At 37.1% G+C, this 27,275-nt stretch overlaps 1 protein-coding gene across 2 annotated transcripts in view; it reads left to right on the top strand.

The window, feature by feature from the left end:
* Positions 1–27,275, top strand: part of LOC137061888 (3',5'-cyclic-AMP phosphodiesterase 4D) — a 320,568-nt gene that overhangs the window by 38,043 nt on the left and 255,250 nt on the right. For both annotated transcript variants that reach the window (XM_067432547.1, XM_067432545.1), the window contains exon 2: positions 12,300–12,385. In XM_067432547.1, coding sequence (XP_067288648.1) covers positions 12,344–12,385 — 42 coding nt within the window. In that variant the 5' untranslated portion in view covers positions 12,300–12,343. The remainder of the gene's footprint in view (positions 1–12,299; positions 12,386–27,275) is intronic.

The raw sequence follows: 27,275 nt of genomic DNA, 5'->3' as shown, positions 1-27,275 counted from the left end.
GAAATAATCCGTGTTTTATATTGTTAAACATTGTTTCTTTCAGCATTTTTAGTTACTTGGAAGTATTTTAGTTACTTCCTGTGATGTGAGATGCATTTTTATCTCAATAATACCCATTTATTATATTTATATGGACAGAAATTCAGATCTACAAACATTTTCTTCAGATCTTCCTGTGGTGTCAATTGCAACTTTTTTATACGGTTTGATTTTGATGGTAACAAGTTACTCTTATTTTTTTGGGGGGGAAAAGATGCACTGATTAAGCTGTGATGCCAAAGATTGCAGACAGAAAACATTTCTTGAGCTCTCCAAGAAATCAGGCCCTGAAAAATCTCCTACAATGATGGATTCTTCCAAATAGCCATTGTCGTGGAAATGATTTTATCTCAAGTAATTAGGATTCGGAGAAGTATTAAATGGTTTAACAACTGTTTATTTCTTGCAAGAAAGGCGTTCGTCACTCTGAGCTTTCGAAAAAAGCTTTGCAAAAAAGTTGCAATTGACACCACAGGAAGATCTGAAGAAAATGTTTGTAGATCAGAATTTCTGTCCATGTGTCTGAAAGTTTTATACCCTCACCCGTGAGCACAAGCTGCCGCCTTCCTCTTTATTCTCTTTTGCAGCATGCAAACAGAGGATTCACAAAATTAGCGTATCATAAACACATTTACATAGCATGGCATATTCTTTAATATTAATACACCCTGTATCTGTCTGTTGTCGGGCAGAAATTTCCTCTTTACAGTTTCTCTGAACTAGACACTATTCTTGTTATCTAGTTTCGGCGAAATCAAGTAGAACTTAATATTCTCTGAAACTTATTTTAATAATGCGTCAAATAAAGCAGAGCTTAACGTTCTTTGAAGCGTTACTTGATAAGACATTGGTTACTGACTATTAATGTTAAGGCATGCATTAAAATTTCCAGAACACCATCAACCATAAATTGCTTTTGCTGCCATAATGATGTAAACTATTCATAGTTTGGGGTCGGTAATACTTTTTAAGGTTTTTTGTTGTTCTTGTTGACAGAAAACCAATAATATTGTAAAATTGTAGTGTTGGGAGAAAAAAATCGATGCATCACGATTCTCTCTCTAATGATTAATTGATTCTGAGCTGGGTTTTTAACTGCAGATCCTTATTCTACTTGCTTCCATTTACCACACTCACTCTCTCACTCTCTCACTCTCTCACTCTCTCACTCTCTCACTCACTCACTCACTCACTCACTCTCACTCACTCACTCACTCACTCACTCACTCACTCACTCACTCACTCACTCACTCACACCGTCCATAAACCAATCTTTTATAAAGTTTGTAAAGGTTGGGGCGAATTACAAGGACGTTGGCGGGCTTCATTTCACAGGATGCTCGCTTTGCTTAACATTACGCTTGCTGTGTACGCCCGCCGGTATTTTCCTTACAATTGCTAGGAAGCATAATGCCTTACATTTGTAATGCAGTGGGCTTATGTATTAAAAATACAAAACTCACTTGACAGAAGGCTGCTTTCAGCTTCAAATGCTCACGTGCGGTTTGTGAAGAGCACTAGTGCATGCAGCGTTTCCATGCGGAATGAATGTAAACACAGTCAGAAATGCCTTCTGTTGAAGGGATTAAACAGACAGAACAAATCCCATCTTGTATTTCAAAAGTGAACTGTGCATTAGTGTGACTGCAGCTTGTTAGATCTCCTGCTGTCTGTCATGTCATCATTAATATTTAAACAACAGTAAAGCTGAGAGACAGAAAAATCACTCACAGCTCTTGAATGGAAATCGCTCAGTTTTCAGTTTTTAATCTCTTAGAGCCACAATATGTAATATTTCAAAATAAAGATTTAGCTTGATGATGACTTGATTTTGCAGAGCTTTTATTCTGGTGGATGGATGGATGCACTATTATAATGGATGGATGCACTTATGATGGATAGATAGATAGATGCACTTATGATGGATAGATGCACTTTAATGATGGATAGATGCACTTATGATGGATAGATAGATGCACTTATGATGGATAGATGCACTTTTATGATGATAGATGCACTTTTATGATGGATAGATAGATAGATGCACTTATGATGGATAGATGCACTTTTATGATGGATAGATAGATAGATGCACTCTTATGATGGATAGACGCACTTATGATGGATAGATAGACGCACTTATGATGGATAGATAGACGCACTTATGATGGATAGATAGACGCACTTATGATGGATAGATGCACTTTTATGATGGATAGACGCACTTATGATGGACAGATGCACTTTTATGATGGATAGATAGATTGATGCACTTTTATGATGGATAGATAGATTGATGCACTTATGATGGATAGATAGATTGATGCACTTATGATGGATAGATAGATTGATGCACTTTTATGATGGATAGATAGATTGATGCACTTTTATGATGGATAGATAGATTGATGCACTTATGATGGATAGATGCCCTTTTATAATGGATGGATGCACTTATGATGGATGGATGACTCCCGGAATCGGATCAGATAGTGAGGCGCCTAAAGATTCTCACCCCTAGAATATATAAGGCCTCACAAGGACACCGGTTCATGTCTCACTGACGCACCGTGATGTTAGGAAGAGCTTTCGAGTAATGCTTCTCCTCTGAGAGGAAATGTGGCGGCTGCGTCTCGCCGCTGTGCCATAAAACTCCTTTCAGACGCTTAATATCCTTCATTATCATTTCTGCCCCCTGGTTCATTTTCCATTAAATATCAATGCCTGTAGCAGTGAATCTGAATTAGTGCACTCTAATGCTATAAAATCCCACAATTATCCGAGGACTTTTGAAGTGATTTAGAGAGTCTTCAGGAGCTCAGGGTTGGTTTAAGGAGCGGTAGGGGATCGCAGAGACATTTTAGAGATAACTCACAAACCATCAATCTTATCCACATGTGTGTCCGTGGAAGAACTTCTCGCTATTGAAAACATCTCGACTTGAAGCCAGTTGCATCCCATTCGATCCCACTCGACACTCATTGTGTCTTAAATGACCTGTCATGACCGTCAGCGAGGACTTTTCTTGTTTGGTTTTCTTCCATTGTGTGACTGACAGGAAAGCAAAACTCATAATTTGCCCTTTTGTATTGAAAGTGACTGTTCGTCACCAGACTTCTGAGTTCAAGAGTCGTTGGGCTATAATCTGTAGTTTTTAATAACAGCCTGTCTGTTTACTGAAATGAAAAAACAAAATGTCATAAAATCCCTGGGAAGTTGCTATTTCATTGTGCTTAATTGAGTTCTCTGTTGTTGTTTAATTATCATCGGTGTCTCAGATGGCTCATCTAAAAATTAATCAGGAGAAATAAACACAACAGAGGTCAATAGTTGACATAAATCAGCTCAGATCATTTGAGAAATGTTTGAATATATTGAGATATCTGAGATGTTAGTGTTTTCTGAGCACACACTGACATCTCTTCTTAACCCTAGAGATGAGACATGTAAGATTTCAGTTTATTTTTCTCATCAAGAGAAACTTTTGAGCAGGAGACTTAAAGGTGGGGTAAGTGTTATTTCAAAACCGTTTTAGAAAAAGGACTCGGGCGAGTGGAATAACAAACTTGTAGCCAATCAGCAGGTTAGGGGCGTGTCTACGGTGAGACGAGAGGCCCAGTGCGCGTCATTATTCAAAACACACGAGTCACACAGGACGGACATTAGCCGAGAAAGAACTAATATATGCTGGCTTTGCTCGAATATGCTCATATGTCATGTTCGCTTGTTGGTCCATTTGCGATCGTATTGTGGCTCACTTCAGCGATGATAAAGACCCGTTCATTTCCACACCGTATGGAGCATCTAAAACCCCTCAGTGTTTCAAGGTTTCAAGCGTCAGCTCACAAAATGTGTTCGACAGGTAAGATACTATACTCCTAATATGTTTGTTTCCTCTTTACGTCTATATTACCTATAATGGGTAATAATTGTAATATGTCGTTAGCTGGACTATCGAGCTTGTATACTAACGTTATCGAGTTGTTCATGAGAACGGTTTGTGTTTTGTGATCGCTATAACTCTAATCTTGTCATAATTGTAATATGTCGTTAGCTGGATTGTCGACTCGTGTTCTATCGAGTTGTTCATGAGAACGGTTTGTGTTTTTGTGATGGAAGGGGTGACTTTTTCATTGAATATTCGACCTGGATTAGTTACACAGATTCTGCCATAGTCGTTGCCTGGGTTTGCGTGTGTGTGGGGCGGAGCTATCAAAATAGGGCCGAGACCCTTTCTGGGGGTAGGGGTGTGTTTGATTTGGTGATTTGAAATATCAACAACGGTTACCAGATATCACTTACCCCACCTTTAAAGGGTTAGTTTGCCCAAAAATGAAATGTCTGTAATTAACTCCTCCCCCTAATGTCGTTCCACACCCATAAGACCTCCGTTCATCTTCACACACAGTTTAAGATATTTTATATTTAGTCCGAGAGCGTATGCAAGTGTATGCACACTATACTGTCCATGTCCAGAAAGGGAATAAAAACATCATCACAGTAGTCCATATGAGACATCAGTGGGTTAATTAGAGTCTCTTGAAGCATCCAAAATACATTTGGGTCCAAAAATAACAAAAACTACGACTTTATTCAGCATTGTCTTCTCTTCCGCATTTGTGTTCAATCCTCAAATAAAGATTCAAACGGTTATGAATCAGTGAATCGATCAATGATTCGAATCACCAGTGTCACCTGATTTCAGCAGTTTGACACGCGATCCGAATTATGAATCAATCCACTGATTCACAACCGTTTGAATCTTTATTTGAGGTTTGAAAACAAACCCAGAAGAGAAGACAATGCTGAATAAAGTCGGAGTTTTTGTTACCCACAAATGGTATTAATGTTGACCCCAAGCAAAAGTCTCTATTTTATATCTATGCGTGCGTGTATGTATGCACGTGTGTGTGTGTATATATATATATTAGTGCTGGACAATGATTAAAATGTTTAATCGCGATTAATCACACGATTTTCTGCGATTAATCGTGATTAATCGATGTATGCGCAAAATGTAATAATGAATACAAAAGTGCTGCTAAATGAACAAAAGTGCAATAACATATGGTTTGCAAACACTTTAAACAAATAAGGTGCTTTTTACAGCAGTTAAAAGTTTGTAACAGTTACAATATTTCTTGTAAATATCAAATTAAACTAAATTGGTGGTATACATATATGGATTCTGTAGTAATATTCTCATCAGTGTTCTGTCAGCTTTTACATAGGCCGACTTAAATCTGCATATTTGTGATATTCACCCCATAGCGTTATTTAATTTTACAAAGGCCATTTTTTAAAATCGTATTAAATGTATGCATCATCTTTCGTGTTAATTTCTTACATTTGAATAATACATTCAGTTATAATAGTAAAGACACTATAGCCTGTTACCAATCAAATTAAATAATTTAAAATGCAAAAAATACAGCTGCAATAAATAATGTTATAAGATTGATGTTCTCAATAAAACATGCAATCATACTTTTAAACATAACCGTCAATAGGGGGCAGCAAGTGATAGTCTTCATAAGTGAGTCATTGAGTCGTTCATTCAAATGATTCATTCAAATCACTGAGTCATTTAGTAACAAAACACCACGCTGAGTGTTGCTTTCCTCTGGAACTATTTTCGTCGGTGAAATGGAACAAAAAAGGTTGTTTGGATCTGAAATGTGAGTAACTTAATATTAATTAGGCTACTTGTTTATTGAACTAGGCTACCCCATTCATGCTACACAATTCACGATTGCAAAGTCGACTTGTGTTCTTAACAATATCATAAATCATAAATATCAACAACTACAAAAAGCTCAGTTTTACCCCAGTATGTTTCTTCTGTGAGTTTATATCGCTGCTCAATTGTTTTGATTTCTCCACGAATGTCTCTCACAAAGAGACAGGCAGCACGAGCCTCAACGCGACTAACGTACCAGAGGCAGAGATACACTCATCAATTGCTGTTTACATTGAATATAATAAAAACAACAAAAAATCTGAATCATTCTCGCGTTTCTGGTTATTTTTATATTTTATTTGTCCCAGACAAAGAATGTCAAGCCCTTGGCTTAGGCTACATACAGCCCTGTATTCTCCTGTGACCAATGGTTTGTCTGTATGTCTATTCAGAGGCAGTGAGCAACAGGCTTTCAATATAATAATAAATAACTACGTTAATGTGCAATAAAATAATTGTTGGCGTTAATTAATAAATGCGTTAACGTGATAACGCGTTAACTTGCCCAGCCCTTATAAAATATATTCACTCTATTTTTCACACACATGAAACAGCAGCTTTCCAAAGTCACATCACTTCATTTCTCTTCAGTCTTTCATTTCCTGTAGGTAAATAGGCAAGAGGCTGCAGGAAATCTCGGCTCATTTCGGAGTGTAATTGTCCTGAGCTTCCGTCAGGTGATGAGACCGCCAGCGGAAGAGCTTTGAAATCCCTCTCTAGCTGATGAAGAGGTTTTTTTGGCTGTGTGTTTACACAGGCTCAAAGTGGCAAACATCCATACAACTTCACAACACGGACTCATCGGAAAAAAACAGGCCTCTTGCATTATCGCAAATCTCAAAACACATCTCAGAACACAGAAATCACTGCGGTTTTCAATAACTGAAAATAACAGGCGGTGCATCACAGACAACTTTTATCCCTTTTTGACTGGAAAATTAAATGATTATAGTGTCAGATTGTAGATTAATGGTAAGGATGCAACAATACAGTTAGTCCACGGTTCAATACACACCTCGGTTTTTAACCACGGTTTTTCGGTTCGGTTTTTGCTATTCTATTCTTAGGCGACAGGAACAGAAAAAGGTTATGGAGAAAAGGTTTTTATTGCAATACTCTGTCTTTTTTTTAGGTTGAGCTGCTGTCAATTAAAGACCTGCGCATCTCATATACCGACACACAGATTTTACTTTCACTTTAGACATAACCGACTGTGTTTATATGTGTTAACCATGACTACTTAGTCCAGTAATCACGTGTTTGAAAGGCGCACGTGCGCTCAGCTGATGTAAACAACTTCATAAGCACACAAATTAAATGTTTAACCAGCAAGGATTTAAAATGCGGGTAAACACCCCCTAACTTTAGTCCATATGATTGGATATTTGCTCATATCAGCGCATAGACTCACAGGCACACTCAAAAATAGTCTAAATAAACTGAGAGATACATTTCAAACGGGGCGCAATGGAAATAATTAATTAAATGCAAAACCGAAATAAACTGAATTTACTTCACAAGCGCGTATCGAGCCGTGAATGCCGTACCGAACGGTTTCAATATTATATCGAGTAGGGGTGTAACGATAGCCTGGTTTTACCAGACTCTCGTACATTTCATTTGTACATAGAGTCTGGCCACTCTCCATTGACAAGGGTTTATTTCCGCGAAGGCGGGCACCCGTTGAGGTTTACAACTATTGGATCTGCCCTGAGACACTCTGGATCTGCCATAACCAATCGCTAACGTTTGTTCGTGAGGTATGTCGTGCGCCCTTCGCCTGTTTCACTCATGGAAATCCGACAAAATAAAAGTGCACATGTGCATGCCACCTCAGTAATAAAACTATAGGATAAAACCTAAAACTCGTGCATTCGGATTGTGATTTATTCACGCCACGGTGGAGAGGAGAGTTCTGTGATCGGGAACGCGGTGCTCACGCGGTCCGTAACATCATTGTATGCTGTAATAAAATGTCATATGCTTGGTATGATAATAAATGCTGCTATAAATAACGGACCAATTCAAATGTTTAAGTGCTTTTATTTTATTTAGTTTGAGCGGTGATGAAATATAATGCTCTTCTAAATACTTGCCAGCATTTTAAGGAAATACAAGTCTAGAAATGCATCCTAATAACAGCAAAGCAACCGTAGGGTGCTCTGCAGTGGTCAAAAATGATTACAAACAGTGAATTTTGAAGTGATATATTGTTGAAAACTCAGAGATGTGGATTCAGACAGCTGTTACATCAACACACACGACCTTGCGTTTGTCAAAAGCAGTCGGTAACTCGGCCGGGGATTTTTCCGCGGGTGGTGAGAGACGGACGGCAATAAAATAACTGACCAGTCCCTGTAACTTAAATGATGGCAATACCTTCCGACCCCACGAGTGTATACCTTCAATGTAGGCATCATCTCTCCCCATGCTTGCTATGCCCTGCTCTCCCGCTATTAATGCAGTAGCCCATGTAAGAATGAACCATCTAAAATGCTTTGAATAATCATACTACTGAACTAAATGTGATCTGGTGATTTAAATGTTTGCACTTTCACTAAGGAGTGTCGCTTTAAATGGTGTTTTCGTTTTGACTTTGGCGGAGTGTCGCTTTAAATAATGTTTGCGCTTTCACTGAGGAGCGCCGTTCCATCATTCACTTCAGATGATCAATGCAATCGGTCACAGCTCTAATCACAAGAAAGTGTGTGAAAATGACCGCTAGTCTCAAACTGTCAATGTTCATCCAAGAATTTTAATTCTGCATTTCCTCTCTCATGTTGTTTTCTCGCATCACGCAATCATCTGAACGTCCGTGTTTACTACAGTATGTGCGTCGTGATAAATACAGTCATCATATAAAGACATTGTGTCTCTTCAGAAGAACTTGAAGGTTGCTGCTGGAGCAAAACATATGGATTGTCATATGCATTTATATACATCCAGTGTTCAGGAGTTTTTCCCAACAGTGGATGCACAAGAGGCTCATATTTATATTAAAGACATAGACTCGTTCTTGATTTAGCATACATCCTGAAAAAAAATTAAGAAATTGATATCACAGATAAAAAGCACAGATTTTTATAATAAATAAATAAATAAATAATACTACTACTACTTTATAATAAATCCTTTGACCTTTGTAGTGATTTGTAGTCATAGGCTGCCTGCATGTTAACAGGTAACCTTACAGATTTTTTTTTGTAAAATAAGTTTTCTGTAAAATATAATTATTATATTGTTATATTTATTCTTAAATGCTCTATTTTTTATTTAAAAAAATACAAATGTAGTTTTAATAGTAATATTTCTTATTTTGTTAAATGTAACATTTTATTTAGCAATAATAATTAAAAATAACACAATACAATAAAATTATTATATTAAAATAAAATATAAAACACATTATTATTATCAGTAATATGAGCACAAAATGTTATATATGTATGCAGTTTGCACACACTTTTAATTTTTAAAAATAATAAATTGCATTTTAATAAATTGCAAATTGCAATTTTAAGCATAATAATCGCAGTTAGATATTTTCCCCGAATCGTGCAGCCCTTGCTCAAAGAAGCAAGCTAAATGGCACGGTTGCTTCAGTAAATGTCTTTTAATGTCACGTTTGCTTTTGTTAACACTGTCATTAGCAGCCATGGGGAATATAGTATGAGTAGTAAGAATAGTATGCCGTCCTGAATTCATCAGGTCTCAGTCGTTCTGATGGAGGCGGCTTAGGCAGGGGCTTCGCTGGTGGGCTGTTTTGGACACATCCTGCGTATTTCTTCTCGCTTTTGTTCAGTCTGTTCGCATGATTTGCTGGCTCATGTTTGTTGTTGTGAGCAGTTGCAGGTCTTTCTCTCTTCGAAATGTGTGTACAGGGTGTCCGCGGGGTTTTAAAAAGTATTAAAAAGTGATAAATCAAAATTGTCAAATTTAAGGCCATTAAAAGTGTTAAATGTGGTCTCATAGGTATTATTTTTTTCCAAATTAGGTATTATTTTTTCAGACTATCAGGTGTCGTAGTCTGATTGAAATTCTATCTCCGTTCGCGTTAGTTCGTTTAGATATGGGCTTTAGCATATCTGGGCACATAATCAAAGATCTTTCGTCTCCGGCTCAACGTATGTTTGATGCTGACGTCATATTCAGTGGTCGTTCGGCATCATCTCAGAACACTGCGCGCTCAACAGAAGGGGCTGCATGGCTTACGTTTTATTTTAAACTTGCTTCAAGGCATATCTTCAACGACTGTCCCCATAAGAGCAATCTTAAACGATTTATATAAAGTCTAAAATGAACAAAAAGAGTTGTGAGAGAATGAGGCGCGATCCATAGACAGTATATAAACAGTGAGATCCGCGCGTCTGTCTGCTCTTAAAGGGACAGCAGCCAATAAAGCTTCCTGTCAGGGAACAGAGAAAATGACTCGGTGCTCTTGACTAAATAACTTTTGTAGCTTTAATAAGGATTAACTATTTAATTTATAGTTTATGCAGTGCAGACTGCATATAACTTTGATAACTGTATTAAATTTCTGTATATTTCCTAACTGTTAAGACAGGAAGGGCAGGAATAAACATGACATTTATTATGGGTTTATGTTAGCATTGTTTTAAGTTTACTTAAATTAAAAACTGTTATATTTTTGAAGCCTAATAATGAATGTAAAAAAAAAAAAAATCAGTAGCTGTATTAATATCAGTAATACTGGCCTTCATTCAGAAAAAGATGCCATTTAAACAAGTATTTAAAATATACTGTCTTTATGTTGTTTCTACATTAATTTGATTAACTGTGAAATTATTATATTAAAAAATGTATTAAAAACGTACAAAACTTTTTTTTTTAATTGCGATTAATCACAGAAAAAATGTGATTAATCTAGTTAAATTTTTTAATCGATTGACAGCACTAGTTTTTAGTATTTTGTTTAATTCAACAACTTATCACAGTTATAGAAATGTAATATTTGGCTCAGGTTTTGTTGCTGGAAAAAACACTAAATCATTGAATTGCTGAATTACCAATTATTAATGTAAATCAAATGTGTATGCAGTAATGCTTCTCCTTAACCAACCTTTGTGAATGTTGAGATGTATTTTACTGTTTCTGAATGATAACTTATGACAGATTTCCTCCTGCTGTCGATTCTAAATCTATTCTTTTTTGTATGTTATATATGTCAAAATCTGTGTAAATAATAGAAAGGTCGCTGATTAACACTTGCAATTCAGTTTCGTGATGGTTGTAAAAAATATTCTGAAGGTAGTAAAAAAGGTATTAAAAAGTAGTAAATTTAACTTAAGGATTGCTGTATATACCCTGGTGTAATGCATTGCCATTTTGCATATTACATATCAAAGTGAATATTGATTTATAGTTGATTAGCTAACAACTTGATAATAGTTCATGTAAAAAAAGAAAAAAGAAGCACCAACCGATATTGGATATCCAAATTACGACTAAATGATGTTCTTAACTAACATTTGTGCCATCTTGGTCGAAAATTTTCATTGAACTCATCGCATTGCATTTTGGGATTGTTTTCTGCACTGTGTGCTTCTGTTTAACATGTTGGCATCTGTAAGAAATGTTTTGTGCTCATCAAGGCTGCATTTATTTAACACTAAAGTACAGTAAAAATAGTGAAAAATTATTCCCTGTAAAACAGCTGTTGTCTATAACCCTAATCGGACGGTAATTTTCTCATTTGGACGTCTGTAAAAATAAATGATCCTCACATGGTCAGTCGAATGATTGTCTGCTGTAAAAATGTCATATGCTTGGAATAATAAGAATAAAATACTATTTAATTTAATGATAGGAAATTACTGATTATTTAAACCTCCTGTTTAAAAAATAAATTTTAAAAATGTGGAAATGAGCAGAAATAAGTTAATACAACACTGCAAATTGAACCTATATAACGTTAATTACTGCCGTAATGATGCAATAAAATCACAGACTAGCCCCTGTCAATGTTTCTCGTGAGGTCATATGACATTTCCAACAATTACAGTCTGAATAGGTCTCTTATATTTATATATATATATATATATATATATATATATATATATATATATATATATATATATATATATAAATGTGTATTTTTATGTGTACTTTTGTGATCAAAGCTGAATTTATCATCATTACTCCAGTCTTCAGAGTCACATGATCCTTCACTAATCATTCTCACATGAGAATCTGATGATCAACACACATTTATGATTACTGTTTTCAACATTGATAATAATGTTGCTTAATTAATTGCACATTGAATTTTGGTCATAATATGATCAGCTACCGTTTAAGACATTTTTTATGCTTTCTAATCACACTTACAATGGGTGAAATGAGTTATTAATGAATATATTTATTTTGAAAAGGTGCTTTAGATGTCCAAGATTCTTGGCTAGATGGCCAAAGCAGATCCCATTATCCATATGTCTGATGTGGTTTACTGCAGGTCTGTTTTGACCATTTGACCAGCTTTATTCTTGTTTTTCTCTTTTAGCTCTTTGACTGTGTGACGAATCACATGCTGTAGCATCTGGCAGGATGAAGAAGATCGATTGCATGACGACAGATTCCCCGGGGACTGTGAGTGTATTTCAGTACTCCTGTACTTTCACTGTACAACGTGCAAATGAGGAATACATTCCCATAATGGGAATCTGGGGAATGGGGTGAAGCAATTTTATTATGTTCCTCTAATTTGTCATAGAGAGAAGGTCTGTAGTGGCAGAACGGCCTGTATTTTACAGTATGTTCGCTACTCTTGTTTTCTTTTCTTTTTATAATTGCAATCATTCTTTGCCTCGGAGGTTTGATGACTCATTCTGAGAGCTCTCGGTGAGGCATGTAATATTCAAGACTTTGTGAGGAAAAACGAAGTTTGCCGAATAAATGCTGATGAAATGCACCTCTGATTTGACTCAATACAGAACAGCACCAGAAGCAATTACACTACTTTATTTAAAATCAAATGGGCTTTCTATTTACTTTCTTAATGCATGTTTCTTGTATTATTGTGAATTTTTCATCAGTGCATGTTATTCCCTAAAAGAGTTTGTATAGTATAAATACACATTTTCACATTTGCTTACTCAGTATTTTTGTTGTTTAAATATCTAAACATTATTAAAGATGCATTTACTTGAGAAGCAAAATGGCTTAAGATATTAAGTCTTGCTTTATGAATATCATAATTGTACGAGTTTATGCTTAAAACAAGAAGAAAAAAATCTGCCAATGGGGTCAGAAAAATAAACCTATTATAAAGGGAAATCAAGTTTATTTTTCTGATCACATTGGCAGATATATTTAGTTTTCAGCAAAAACCCACTTAATTTTGATACTTCTGAGACTTTTTAGAGTACAAAACAAAGGCAAGCTTTAAGTTTGTTTTATTTCTATAGCACAGCAGACACGGCTGAGCAACACACAGGGCAAAACACACATTCATGACAGAAGCTCACAATGAACCCAAAGCCAAAGAGAAAAAGAGATGATTTATGAACCGATGAAGACCGTGCCGATCTGATATAAGTTCCACAGCCTAGGGCCGGCAATAGCGACGGCTCTATCTTCTCTATACTTTAATCGCAATGTGGGGACAGAGAGAAGTCTCTTATCACCGGACCTCAGATTTCATGTGGGATTGTATAGATTTGAAGGTTTTCTCAGAGAGTGTGGATTTAATCTTAGATAATCACAGCATTTATCTGCTTTTCAAATTTGACAGTTCTGATCTTATAAACACCTAAGTTTTTAATGCAGGATGAAGTTAACAAGTTTTCATGGGGGCTAAAGACCATAACCTCGGTATTGAATAATTCAGAAATCAGACATTTTGAGAGAACCACGTTTCGACTTCATCTAGACCAAGCGGCAACCTCCCGCGATCTCTCTTGAAGCCAATACGGAAGTAATGTAAACTGTAATTCCTCAACTGGCCACTAGGGACAGGCTCCAGTAGGGAGCAGAATCTCATCTAGCCCCATGTTAAAATTCTCAACTTTAAAGCAGAAAAAAACATGTTTACAGTCTGGTACAAATTGTGGTTTTGGCTTATAAGGCTAATTTTGATCTTCATGACAACTCTGAGGGGGGTGAATTTTTTTATAACTCATTCGTTTCCGTTATGTAAAGCCTTAAGTTTCTGCATAATTAAGGGCGTGGTTACAAGTGGATAGCCATTTATCCGCCGTCTATAGTTATTGCGTCACCTCAGCTCCGCGCACATCCCGCCTTTTTGCCCATTTTCTGTTATCCGGGAGTGACGCGTTGACTCGCTCACAAGATGGCAACGCCCAGCTCGCCCATACTTTAAGCTTCAGAACGGCTTATCAGAATCCTATGGGTGACGTCACGGACACTACGTCCATATTTTTTTACAGTCTATGATCTAGACATGCAAAAAGAGATTTCAGAGTAGCATAGTATTTATAGTGCATTTCAGAGGTAAATACATTTGGTTATCATCTGCATAGCAGTGAAATTATACACCATTCTTTCTCAAAATAGAGCTCAGAGGAAGTAAATACTGAGAGAAAAGGAATGGGTGCGAGAATTGAACCCTACGGCACTCCACATGAGCGTTGAGCAGGTGACGAAGAAAAATTACCCAATCTAACAGAGAAACTTCGTTAAATATGTTTTAAACCAACTGAAGATAGTTCCCTGGATGCCCACATAACATTGTAGTCAGGATAGGAGAATGTTATGATCAACTGTATCAAAAGCAGAGGTTAGGTCTAACAGTATTAGCAGTATGTTACAACAGAAACAAACTTATGACATAAACATCACATACAGATAATCACCTGAAAGGAAAGAAACACATTAACATATTTACACCCATATATAAATACACACAAAGTCATTTTTCTTACATATCTTAAAGGGTTAGTTCACCCAAAAAATGTATGTCATTAAGTTTGTTTTCAATCCTCAAATAAAGATTCAAACGGTTATGATTCAGCGTATTGATTCATGATTCAGATCGCCAATGTCACGTGATTTCAGCAGTTTGACACGCGATCCGAATCATGAATCAATACGCTGATTGACATTTGTGAGGTCAGGCACTGATGTTGGACGAGAAGGCCTGGCTCTCAGTCTCTGCTCTAAATCATCCCAAAGCTGTTCTATCGGGTTGAGCTTAGGACTCTGTGCAGGCCAGTCAAGTTCCTCCACACCAAACACACTAAACATCTGCTTGTCTTTATGGACCAACGCTTTGTGGACATGTTGGAATAGGAAGGGGCCGTCCCCAAACTGTTTCCACAAAGTTTGGAGCATGAAATTGTCCAAAATGTCTTGGTATGCTGAAGCATTAAGAGTTCCTTTCACTAAACTAAGGGGCCAATCCCAACCCTTGAAAAACAACCCCACACCATAATCCCCCCTCCACCAAACTTTAAACTTGGTACAATGTCCCGTACTCCTGGCAACCGCCAAACCCAGACTCGTCCATGGGATTGCCAGACAGAGAAGCGTGATTGGTCACTCCAGAGAACACGTCTCGCTGCTCAAGAGTCCAGTGACTTTGCATTGCACTCGGTGATGTAAGGCTTGGATGAGCTGCTCGGAAGAGAAGCATCTGCATGCTTAGTGCTTGATTTTATCCACCTGTGGCCATGGAAGTGATTGAAACACCTGAATTCATTGATTTGGAGGGATGTCCCAATACTTTTGGCAATATTGTGTAATTCACAGTCACAACTGTCATGTGCCGTGCACGCCCTTTGCTAAACGCAGCGCTGTGTTTTGAAGGTGTTCTGTTCCGCCATGTGATTAGTGACGGAAGTGTGTGTCACCATCGTGACAGCTTTAACATGACCGAGAGGTGTGAGATCAACAGACCCGCCACATTCTAACTCTCCATGTCACTTTCTGCATCGCCGGGCAGCATCAACGTCAAGTGTGACCAGCGGTGCAGCTGCAAATGGTTTCTAATGCCTTTAAATAAGGGCACACCGCACCACAAGCAAAGACGAGTGCCTGTGCGCCCACCACCTTTAAGTGCTTTTGTAATTACGTGTCCAAATGGCATCTCAGAGCGATGGTGCATGGAGTCAAGGTGGAGGGTGACTTCCGGTGGAAAGGAAAAATCATTTCTCTCAGTTGTTCCTTTTAGACAGCAATAAGAGAAACATTGTAAGTCCTCAAGATCTCAAGATCTATGGTGAAAACTAAGTTTTTAATATTGTTTTTGTGTCTGTGATGTTTTTAATATGATTTAAGACGAACCATGTGCAAATTCATGTTACCATTTCTGTTTTCTCCTTTCTGACGTCACAAGCTACCGTCAGGACTGTTTCTAGGCCATTTCTAGGTGATTACTAGGGTGTCCAAGTGGTTGTTGGGATATTTTAAGTGGTTTTAATAAAAACTGAATTTTGATCTAATTCAAATTATTACCTAAATAACCGTAAAGTATTGCAATTATGCTAAAATAAGACTGGTGTGTATTTCTATTCCTTAGAATGGATTTTAGAAGAAACAGGAGCAGTTGACATTTGAATAAAACGTAATGGAGAACTCCATTAAGACTTCTGAGCTTTGAAAAAGCAACATTTGAGCAATAAAAGCCAAAAGAATAGGTTCTCATAAGCCTTAATGGCTTTGTCTATTTTTCATTGGTTCATTCTGTATCTTTAAAGCCTGGTACATTAAATCACCTAGAGCGCAGCAGCAATGAATGCCTCCCTGTTTTCCTTAATCAGCTCTAGTAGCTTTGTCATTGTCGCGCTGTGATTGGCTGATTCTTCTAAAGGGCACAACCGTTTTTTTTCATTTAGGCAGTGATTGACAACATGCCCTTTTGACAAAAGCTTGGTTATCCAGAGGTTTGCATTTATCCGTACACTGGCATGTCGTGCAGCGTCTGTCTGTCAGATAGACGTCAGCGGCCATTTATCCTCACTCACGCACACACTGACCTGCTGACCTCAGAGCAGCACGATAGCCGCGGTGAGGAGTCTCCACATGTTTGATCACATCCTGATAGCTTCTAATTCAATCAATCTGATCTGATTAACAGTAATAGAAGATCTTACCAGTAGCGGCCTGAAATTTTCAGAGATCAAAAGAACGCAACGCAGCATCTGCCTTTCACACGCACTCGGCTGTCCACTCATCAAACAAACACCCTTCCTGGATCTTTTTAATAGGAAATGATGATGGGTTTCTTCCACATAAACGTAAGCGAAATAACACCTGAAATGATAATCTGTGTCATAATCTTGCAAATGTGACCTTCTCTAGGTAACATTTTACTTCTAAATGAAAAAAAGGAAGAACCAGAATGATTTTTACATAAAGAAATGGAAACGTACTGTATGTTTAGGATGACGATAGGTCTAACGATCACCTAGCATCCACTTAACACCCTAATAACCACCCAAAACAGCCTAGCAATGTCGATTTAAAAAAAAAAAAAGATTTATTTATTTAGACAAATTTATTATTTTATTTCAACCATTTGTTGCTTGCCTCAATAAAAAATAAAAAAATTACATAAATAAATTACAACCTATGTTTTAGATTGTATTAATTATTTTAGACAGACAATTGATTTACAATGACAATTCATTTTAAACTTGTATTTATTTAGACACATTTATTAGGATCGTTAGGCACATATCCCTGCATTACATAGTACTGAGTGTGTGTGTGTGTGTGTGTGTGTGTGTGTGTGTGTGTGCGCGACGTGCGTGCGTGTGTGTATGATTTAAAAAAAATATAATTTTAATATAACTTTCATTACAGCTAAATTTTTTGCATTTAAATCATCATAAATGAAACGTGTGAAACCTACACTGTATAATATATGCTTAAAAAGGCATAAAATATATTTTTAAATTTGTTTAGAAAATGATTATGGTGCAAAATTACACTTACCACGATCATCATATAGTTGGAAAAATCTCGCAAAAATGTCCGTCGCATTTTACCTCTAAATTCAAAAAGGAAAAAGAAACACTTGTTTTTTTTCCCTTTTTTTCTTTCTATACATAAATTGAAACCTACTATATGTTTAGGATCATGAACATTTTTGAAATGTGGATTTATTAATTTACTATCATTTCAGTCACCCCTGCATTACATTATTGTATTGTTGTGTGTGTGTGCGCGTTTGTGTGTGTGTGTCTGGATTGTTTTCTTTTGATATTTCAAATTCTTTTGGTATTTGTCTCATTACAGCAAAATTGACTTTAATAATATAATTTTTGTATAATATAATAAATTAAAGTAGTACAAGCAATGTTTTATAAATAATGCTCTTAAAACAGTTAAAATGTGTTATTTTGTTTATTTATATAGTTAGATTTTTGGTCAACTATAGTTTTGTGAGATTCACCCAGTCATGTGACCTTATTTGTCTACCCGTTGTGGTTGAAACTTCAGCAGCCCCTGAGGGCAGCATAGAATAACAATGGCAATACTTTCACATAGTGCTTCTGTGAGATATTGCGAGATCTGTATGCATACCAGGCTTTGTCATTCTTTCCGTGCTGTAGTCTAATGGCGGCGGTGTGGACACATGCGTACATCCCCTCTGGTGGCGGTGGAGATTGTTTTGCTGCTGCTGCAGTGCATTAGGCTCAGGCCCTGATGGCTGTCTGGATGACACACTTGGAAGGCTGCTTTTGTATGAGCTGCAGTAATATGTCTGCAGAAGCCACAGAGTCGAATGGCCTGTCAAAGACAACCCGGCTTGGCATACTAGATCTAACTGTGTACCCTTCACTCATCCCTGCCACTTACAATATCAATGAGACTCTCCTACTGCCAACCTATTTTAACAACCCCTAACACTGTTTTCTCACTCTGTGCTGCCTACTGTCCTGTTATGCCTGAAAAAAACAGTATTCTCATTTTAGAGGACAACTAGACGTACGTGCTTTCTGGAGAAAATATGAGAGCTGCTTTCCACTGCAAAACTGTTTGCTAGGCGGTTGCTCTCCTGGGTGGTTTCTAGTAGGGCTGTGCGATATTGAAGAAAAATGCGATATGCGATACAATATTGCAATTAGTGTGTAACATCTATTTAAATAAAATAAAAAAACTGAGAATGAGACCATTTATGTGTTTAACTTTCTTTCAAGGAAAAGAAAGCAACGCTACAACTTCTGAAAGTGACCAGCAGCTTTTTAACAAAAAATAATGTCACGAATCTTGACAATATAATTTTAACATCAATGTAAACGAACTGCATTGTAAAAAATGTAATTGCAAATGTAATGCTGACACGAAAGTGAACTCAAGGGACCACACGCTTTCAGAGAGGAAACTTGTGCACGTTTCGATGCGTGTCAGACAGCGCGAGACTGCAAGTAGTTGTTTTGCGTTGAATAACTCTTTTTTACCAAGCAAGTCGCATAAATAAAAGTCAAGTGCTATTCTCTGCTATATGCTTCGACCTCAAACGTACACTTTTTTTACAATGTTAAAGTAGCCCATTAAAGGTCCCGTTCTTCGCGTATTTTCGAAGCTTTGATTATGTTTACAGTGTGCAATATACCATGAGTTCATGTTTCGTGTGTAAAAAAAACTAATTTTCACACAATTGACTTATCTGTACAGCGCTGTTTCCTCTGTCCTAAAAACGGCCTGATGATTTCCTTGTTCTATGAAGTCCCTCCTTCAGAAACACGTAACAAGTTCTGATTGGGCCAGCGCTTCCCGTGTTGTGATTGGACAGCAGCTTAGCGCACTTTGCCCAGAAAGGTCCCGCCTCTTACCCTAACGGGGTGATGCAAGCGCTGAATGCCCGCTCTTCTCCACGTGAGAGAGCAACGAGACCACGCCCCCTATTTTGCGTGTTCTTGTGGGCGGAGCTTTAGTCACCTGCACTTCCTGCTGTAGTCCAAACCGGCCGCTCGCTGTAGGCTTTGAAAGGGAACTTCTGTTAAATAAAATATCTCGCTTGGCATTGAACTTTGAGCTTTATAATTTTACAGGTATTATTTATGCTCTAACAGCAACATTACACACTAACTAAAGTTTGAAAGATGAAATCGCGAAGAACGGGACCTTTAAAATCATTCAGATATTGTGTGCCGTTGCGATATGCATATTGCGATACATACATTTGAGGTATTTTGATAATTTCGATATATTGCGCAGCCCTAGTTTCTAGGGTGTTCTGAGTAATTGCTAAATTGTTGCTAAGGTGTTTTACGTGATTGCCCCTTTAAAACTTACAGCCAGTGGTAGCTTTGCAGTTGCAAGCGTGTGCTGTTGGTTTCTAGACCATTCTTAGTGGTTGTTAGGGTGATTTGGGTGGTTGCTAGGTTATGTGAGTGTTTAAGTGGTTGTTAGGTAGGGCTGTGCAATATATCGTAATTATCGAAATATCGCAATATGCATATCGCAACGGTATGCAATATCTGAATGATTTTAATAGGCTACTTCAACATTGTGAAAAGTGTACGTTTTAGGTCGACGCATACAGCAGAGAATAGACTGGGCACACGACTGTTACTTATGGGAGTTGCTTGACCTTATAAAAGTTATTAAAAGCAATCGTTTGCGAAAAACAATAACTTGCAGTCTCGCGCTGTCCGACACACACACAAACACACCGAAACGTGAACGATTTGTGACATAAATGTTTGCATAAACACTGCTGGTGACTTTGTAGCGATGCTTTCTTTTCCCAGAAAGAATGTGAAACACAAATGGTTTCATTCACAGTTTTTAATTTTTTAAAATATAATTTAAAGGTGCACTATGTAGTATTTTTGCAGTAAAATATCCAAAAACCACTAGGCCAGTGTTATATATTTTATTCAGTTGAGTTATTTGTGAGTTGTAAAGGACAGGGACGTGTCAGCATAGCGTTTGAGGGAGTCGCCTGTCAATCGCGTCATATCTGCGCTACCCTAAGTTTCGGGTTTTATTTGGCAGAAGCGCTTTACTCTTAGCAGTGTGAACAAGTGAACGCATAGAGTGACGTCATAACATCATTTTAAACACACTTAAATGTATCCAATATGATAAACAGAGCTGCATTACCTCATAATCATAACCGGAAGAGCGGACCAGTGCAGTTGCCCGGCGAATGTGTCCCGTCCTGTCATAATAAAAGCCCCGGTGTTGGACTTCCGGTTATGGTGGCAAGTGAGTAGAAGTGTTTTCCTCGTGCTCAGTTGCTTTTCAATAAATCCTACAGATCATTCCAGAGAGAGGTCATATTAAGAGATAAAAGCTCCGGTGTTCGTAAGGCGGGTATTTGTTTAACAATCGCTCCAGCGGCCGCGCTCAGCTCCACAACACTCGGTCCTGCTCTGCTTCACACTACAGTAACGTAATTAATAACCGCATCCATCAACATGATTTCTGCCCGAGTCCTATTTTACACCGGCTGTGAGGTGAAGACCACATGTCCCAAGATGCTGCGCTCACACTTGGCATCATCAAACTACACCTTCGTTTTAAATAGGGGACCTCTAGTGGATGGAAAGTTGCATAGTGCACCTTTAAATAGATTTTACACAATAATTGCAATATCGAATCGCACATCGAATATCGCATTATTTAACAAGATATTGCATATCACATTTTTCTTAAAAATCGCACAGCCTTATTGTTAGGGTGTTTTAAGAGGTTGCCCTTGCAAAACTTGCAGCCAGTTGTAGCTTTGCAGTTGCAAGAATGTTCTGTTGGTTTCTAAACCACTCTGAGTGGTTGTTAGGGTGTTTTTGGTGGTTGCTAAGTCGTTGTTAGGGTGTTTTAGTTGGCTTATTATTAGTCTGTATCAAGATAGCCTACTACCAAGTCTCTAGATCATGACTGTAAATCAGAGTAAATCTGACTTATTTTCCTGTAAGTTTTATTGTCAACCAAGCAAAAATTGCACTTTGAAAGTTAACAGTATGTCTCACTTTAAAAAACTAAACAAGTATGAACAACAGTAGCAATAGTAGAGCTTGCTTATTATTTTATAGACTTCAGGAGACTTTATGAAAACATACTCTAATAATCATGAGGGCTTTTTTTTGATTGCACCATTAAATCCAGACAGCATACAATTTTTCTGTTGTTTCTCTGAATAGAGTTGCTTATTACAGGATGACCCAAGTGCCGCAGAGCGGCAGAAAAACAAACAATAGCGCAAACAATAAATGTCCCCAAGGAGAAACTCTTCTCTACACAGACTTTCAAAAGAATATGAGCTTGACCTACTTAAGGACGCTCATAAATTCAACTTAGTGGCGACCGCCAGTGAGAATGACCCGGCTCAGAGCAGCAATAAACACCAGGCGTGCAGCAGGTGCACCACTGCTTTCATTCTGTTTTCCTCAATTATGCCCTACACGTTATTCATACATTTGTATGTGCTTTGCGGTTTTAAGCCAATTACACAAATGGTCCAGTGCTGGAGGGCAGGAGTATTGAGCCGCGGCCACACATTTAGCACGGATAATCCCTCTTCATTGCGCTGTTACTAACAAACCCTTGAGAGGCGAGTCTTAATAGGCAGCTAATATCTGTACGACACACACAGCCACGCTCGCTTGTGAACGCTGCATGTTTGGGCAGTAGAAAATAACCGATTACGGTGTATCTAACAGCTGGATCTATATAAACAGCAGATGAGAGGGGCATCTGTATCTATTAAATGATGTTTAATCATAACAGGATGCATGATGTCAGTGTACTTTACTGCATTATCAGATTCACTCGTGCAGTTGTGTTCAGGCTTCCTTTTTAATTGATTTGTTTTGTTTATTAGCCGTTGCTAATGATGTGTTATTTCATAATGAGAACACCAATACGTAATATGATGTTATCTCGCCACCAGCACTGGCAGATGCTTCGCCATGGTTGAATCACCTTGGATGTATTAGTCCTTTCCTCTGTCGATTTGTTCCATCTAATTTTCCAAGGTCTTATAAATAAAGACTCTTAAATGGTTTTATGTTTATTTTTTAAAATTGTGGCTGCATAGGATTCCGAAATAAAGCTGTTTGATTATTTTATAGAAGTTTTGGTTTTTCAAATTTGATGTGTTAAGCATGCATTAAGTCTACTAACTAGTTTATTGCTATCAAATCATTTCTGGTGAACATTTCTGGATTGGGTTAATTTAAAATTCAACAGGCCAACGGAAATGCAACAGAACAAATATGCATATGAAATAAACAGTGCTTTTCAGGTAGGTCTAACAGTACAGTAACAGGTACTGAAATAAAGTAATCAAATGTAAAACATTTTCTTCATTTTATACGTACACAATAATCTTTTAAAGTTTTGTCTTTGTTGTTTGGTTAACATTAAAACCCAGAAAGCAGCAGGAATATTTGGCTGCTGTCTCTTTAAGAGCGAATGCACAGACCCAATATACTGTAACACAAGCTTTTTTGTCATCTTTATAATGATAAAATAAGAAAAATAAGAAAATATGTCCTCAAAATAATAAGTGTACGCATATACCTTTATGGGGAGTATTTTAACCTAAATGCTGCAAGCCATACTTGGAGCCCTATGAAATCCATTGCAATTTTTTATTTTTTTTTGGACTCCATTTCAAAGGTCAAGCTAAATTGTAATGTTCATCAAAAGGCATGTCTAATTAATTGAAATCATGAAACAATTTAACAGCAATTTATTAAAAGTTTAAAGGGATAGTTCACTCCAAAATTAACATTGCTCATGATTTACTCATCCTCAAGTCATTCTAGGTGTGTATGACATTCTTCTTTCAGAAGAACACAGTTATATTAAAAAAAGTCCTGACTCTTCCAAGCTTTAAAACAGCAGTGAATTGTTCTTTTGTTTTTGAAGTCCATAAAAGGGCATCTGTTGATCATAAAAGTGCATCTGTCCATCATAAAAGTATATCCATACATCATAAAAGTGCATCTATCCATCATAAAAGTATATCCATACATCATAAAAGTGCATCTGTCCATCATAAAAGTATATCCATACATCATAAAAGTGCATCTATCCATCATAAAAGTATATCCATACATCATAAAAGTGCATCTGTCCATCATAAAAGTATATCCATACATCATAAAAGTGCATCTGTCCATCATAAAAGTATATCCATACATCATAAAAGTGCATCTGTCCATCATAAAAGTATATCCATACATCATAAAAGTGCATCTGTCCATCATAAAAGTATATCCATACTAGGGGTTGCACCGACTAGTCGACCTTAATGCTTTGTCATGACTCTTTAAGCTTGACGTCGACTAGTCGCTGGCCTATAGAGGGCGCAACAGGATAAACAATTTCCTGAAGCAGGCTCTATTTTGAACAGTTAAAAATGACAAATAAATGCATACTTCGTGAGCTCTCCATAAGACATATTTGATTACCAAATTACTCAAAATTGATCGGGAGAATGCAGGCTTATTGTACACGCTTATTGTTAATCATCGCGCTAATCTGCGTGCTTCATTGCAGCGCACACACACACACACACACACACACACACACACACATAGCCTGATCACGCGGCGATCGTGTGCACCTCACACAAAACCATTCAGTAGCGCAGAAATGTATTGTCAACACTGTTCTGGGATTTATCAGAAAATAGCTTAGAAACTGAAAAGTTCTAGCATATATTTCTTGTTAACTAAAACTCACAGCTTCACTATTAGTAGAAAGACGCTGGCAGGTAGAATTAATTCACACGCAATCTCTCACTAATGCATTCATATCTTTATCGTGCTACTTTATCTGTATCTTATTCAGAACTAGCAGAACTCTGTGAGAAATATAACGACCATAAGACAAAATAACTGATACAGAAGCTGATATGTAGGATTAATAACCTTATGAGCAGTGCAGTGTCATGTGCCATAGCTGTCCTGTGCACAAGAAGACCCGAGTTCGCATCTCAGCTCGAGGTTCAGGCTTATTTGTTCATCAATGACGTTAGCAGCAACTAGTCGACGTCGACACGACTTTCATCACATAAATGTCAACTTTAAAAAAATGGAAGTCGTTCAATCCCTAATCCATACATCATAAAAGTGTATCTGTCCATCATATAACCGCATCTGTCCATCATATAACCGCATCTGTCCATCATAAAAGTGCATCCATCCAATTTTTTTCCTTCAGAAATTCTGTGTTGTGCATTTGAAACTTTCTGGCAGTCAAATGAAGGTATAAAACATTAATTAAATTAATCTTTAAATCACATGAAATTAAACACTTTGTCAAGCAAAGTGCTGCACAACAGACCTTTAATGTTAAAATTAAAACATTACAAAAAACCTTAAATAGTTTTAAGTGTAATTTATTATCATGAGGGTTAGTATTATTATTACATTGAGATGTAGCTAAATTCTACTGTACAACAGCGATTTATTTCTGTCACAATTTTTTCAAGTTAAACCAAACTTTTATTTTGACAGGTTGCTATGAAGACCTTTGAGTTTCTGTGAGTTTATGATTTATGATGATAGTATTTCTCAAATGAAACTGTAAAATGCTGAAGTGACTCTAAGTTCCCACTTGTAGTTCGGTTCGTTTGGTCCGGACCAAAAAACAAAAACAAAACATCTAGTCCTGGTCCGCTTAGCGTTCACACTGGCATTTATAACAGCGAACCTAAAGTTACCGAACCAAAGGCATAGGGAGACGCTCACAACCTGATTGGTCGGCTTATATGTAAGGATGGGTACCGTTAAGATTTTAACGGTATTACGACTCTTACCGATACTGCTTATCGGTCCGGTACTTTAACGGTATTCTTATCGGTTCTTTTTGAGATTTTATATATATATATATATATATATATATATATATATATATATATATATATATATATATATATATATATATATATATATATATATATATATATATATTATTATTATTATTTTAATTATTTGCATTAACTAAAAAGATTTACTATTAACATATATATATATATATATATATATACATACACATATATATATATACACATATATATATATACACATATATATACATACACATATATATATATACACATACACACACACAGACGCACAATTAACAAAAATACACATTATATAGGCCTACACAGTGCTTTCATTTCAGGAAGAATTCTAGTAAAATAACACTGCATAGTTTATCATAAATAGCCAAAATAATGCTTATTAAAGCTGAAGTTATTAATTCAAGAGCTGTGAGTGATTTTCTCTTTACATTTGGTTGTTTAATTCGTAGTAATTCATCAGCATGTTTATTTACACCGCTGCCTCTTTAAGACAGATGTGCAGACATAGGCGACTGATAATAGGCAGATGCACTACACTTTCTCCTGACTATATCCATATAACTACATCCATTTTAGACACAAACTAAACTGTTAAACTGTTGTGTTTAAGAGACTCTCCAAGCCGGTCATTTTGACATGGATGTTTGTGTTCATTTGATCGTTTAGACGCGAGTGTGAAACCGAAAGTGTAATTTGCTCGTCTCATTGCGGCTGTTTCGGAGCGCGCGCCGACTTGGTAACAATCTCTTGCGCACATTTTTGTGCCTTTAATCACTCTTTTTATTATTAAACGCGTCCCACAATTTACCAACAGTAGACTGTATTTTAACAATCATTGATCGTGCTGATTCTGTCATTGCGTTTGAGTTTTCTGGAGAAATAACAGCGTATGCTACTGCTGCAAAGCGAAATTACATAAGTTGCGCTAGACATATTATTATTTTAATCTTTGGAATACAAAATCTAAAATAAAATCAGACTATCACAGATCTAAAGTGTAACCAGGCTGTGTTTGACTGTTCAGCTCTGTCCTCTGTCGTTTTGCGCTCTCTCTCTCTCTCTCTCTCTCTCTCTCTCTCTCTCTCTCTCTCTCTCTCTCTCTCTCTCTCTCTCTCGTGACGTGTATTTTCAAAAGTCTCGACAGCAGAACCGATAACGTCCGAGCTTATCGATACAACGGTCTTTCAAAATTCACCCCCGGGGCCCTTTTAATACCGGTTTTCGGTACCCATCCCTACTTATATGACGTAGGAGCTGCTTACCGAACATTCAGAACAATGCTGTGTGCTGATTAAACGCCATCATTTTATGCGTGAACATATGGCATTATTTTACCAGCTGAGAACTCATGAAGAGCTCATAAAATGATCAAAACATCCAAAACAGCTCCAGGATTTCCTCCGTTGTGCAGAAAAGAGACGGCTGTTCTGTCGTCTGTACCGGATAATAATCGGCAACACAGGTCCTTTAGTGAGAAGAGCCAGGTTTGCTTTTTGTGCATTTTTTTCTAGCATTTTCGAAACATGCTCGTCGGACCAAATATTGATGAGGCTCTTCCTCGTTGCTCTACGTTTGCCCTCTAACGTAAACATTGCTCATTTTGGATACACAGATCTTTCCGTGTCGTCCAATCAGCTGACTATGCGCCACATCTTGTGACATTACGTCCTGTTTTTGGTTAGTTCACATGTCTTTGGTCCGTGTTGCGTTCATATATCAGTCGAACCGCACCAGAGTTGGTTT

The sequence above is a fragment of the Pseudorasbora parva genome, chromosome 23 (assembly GCF_024679245.1).
Source record: "Pseudorasbora parva isolate DD20220531a chromosome 23, ASM2467924v1, whole genome shotgun sequence".
NCBI lineage: Eukaryota > Metazoa > Chordata > Actinopteri > Cypriniformes > Gobionidae > Pseudorasbora > Pseudorasbora parva.
Note: the sequence above shows the minus strand (reverse complement) of the source record. Positions and strands in the feature narration are given on the sequence as shown.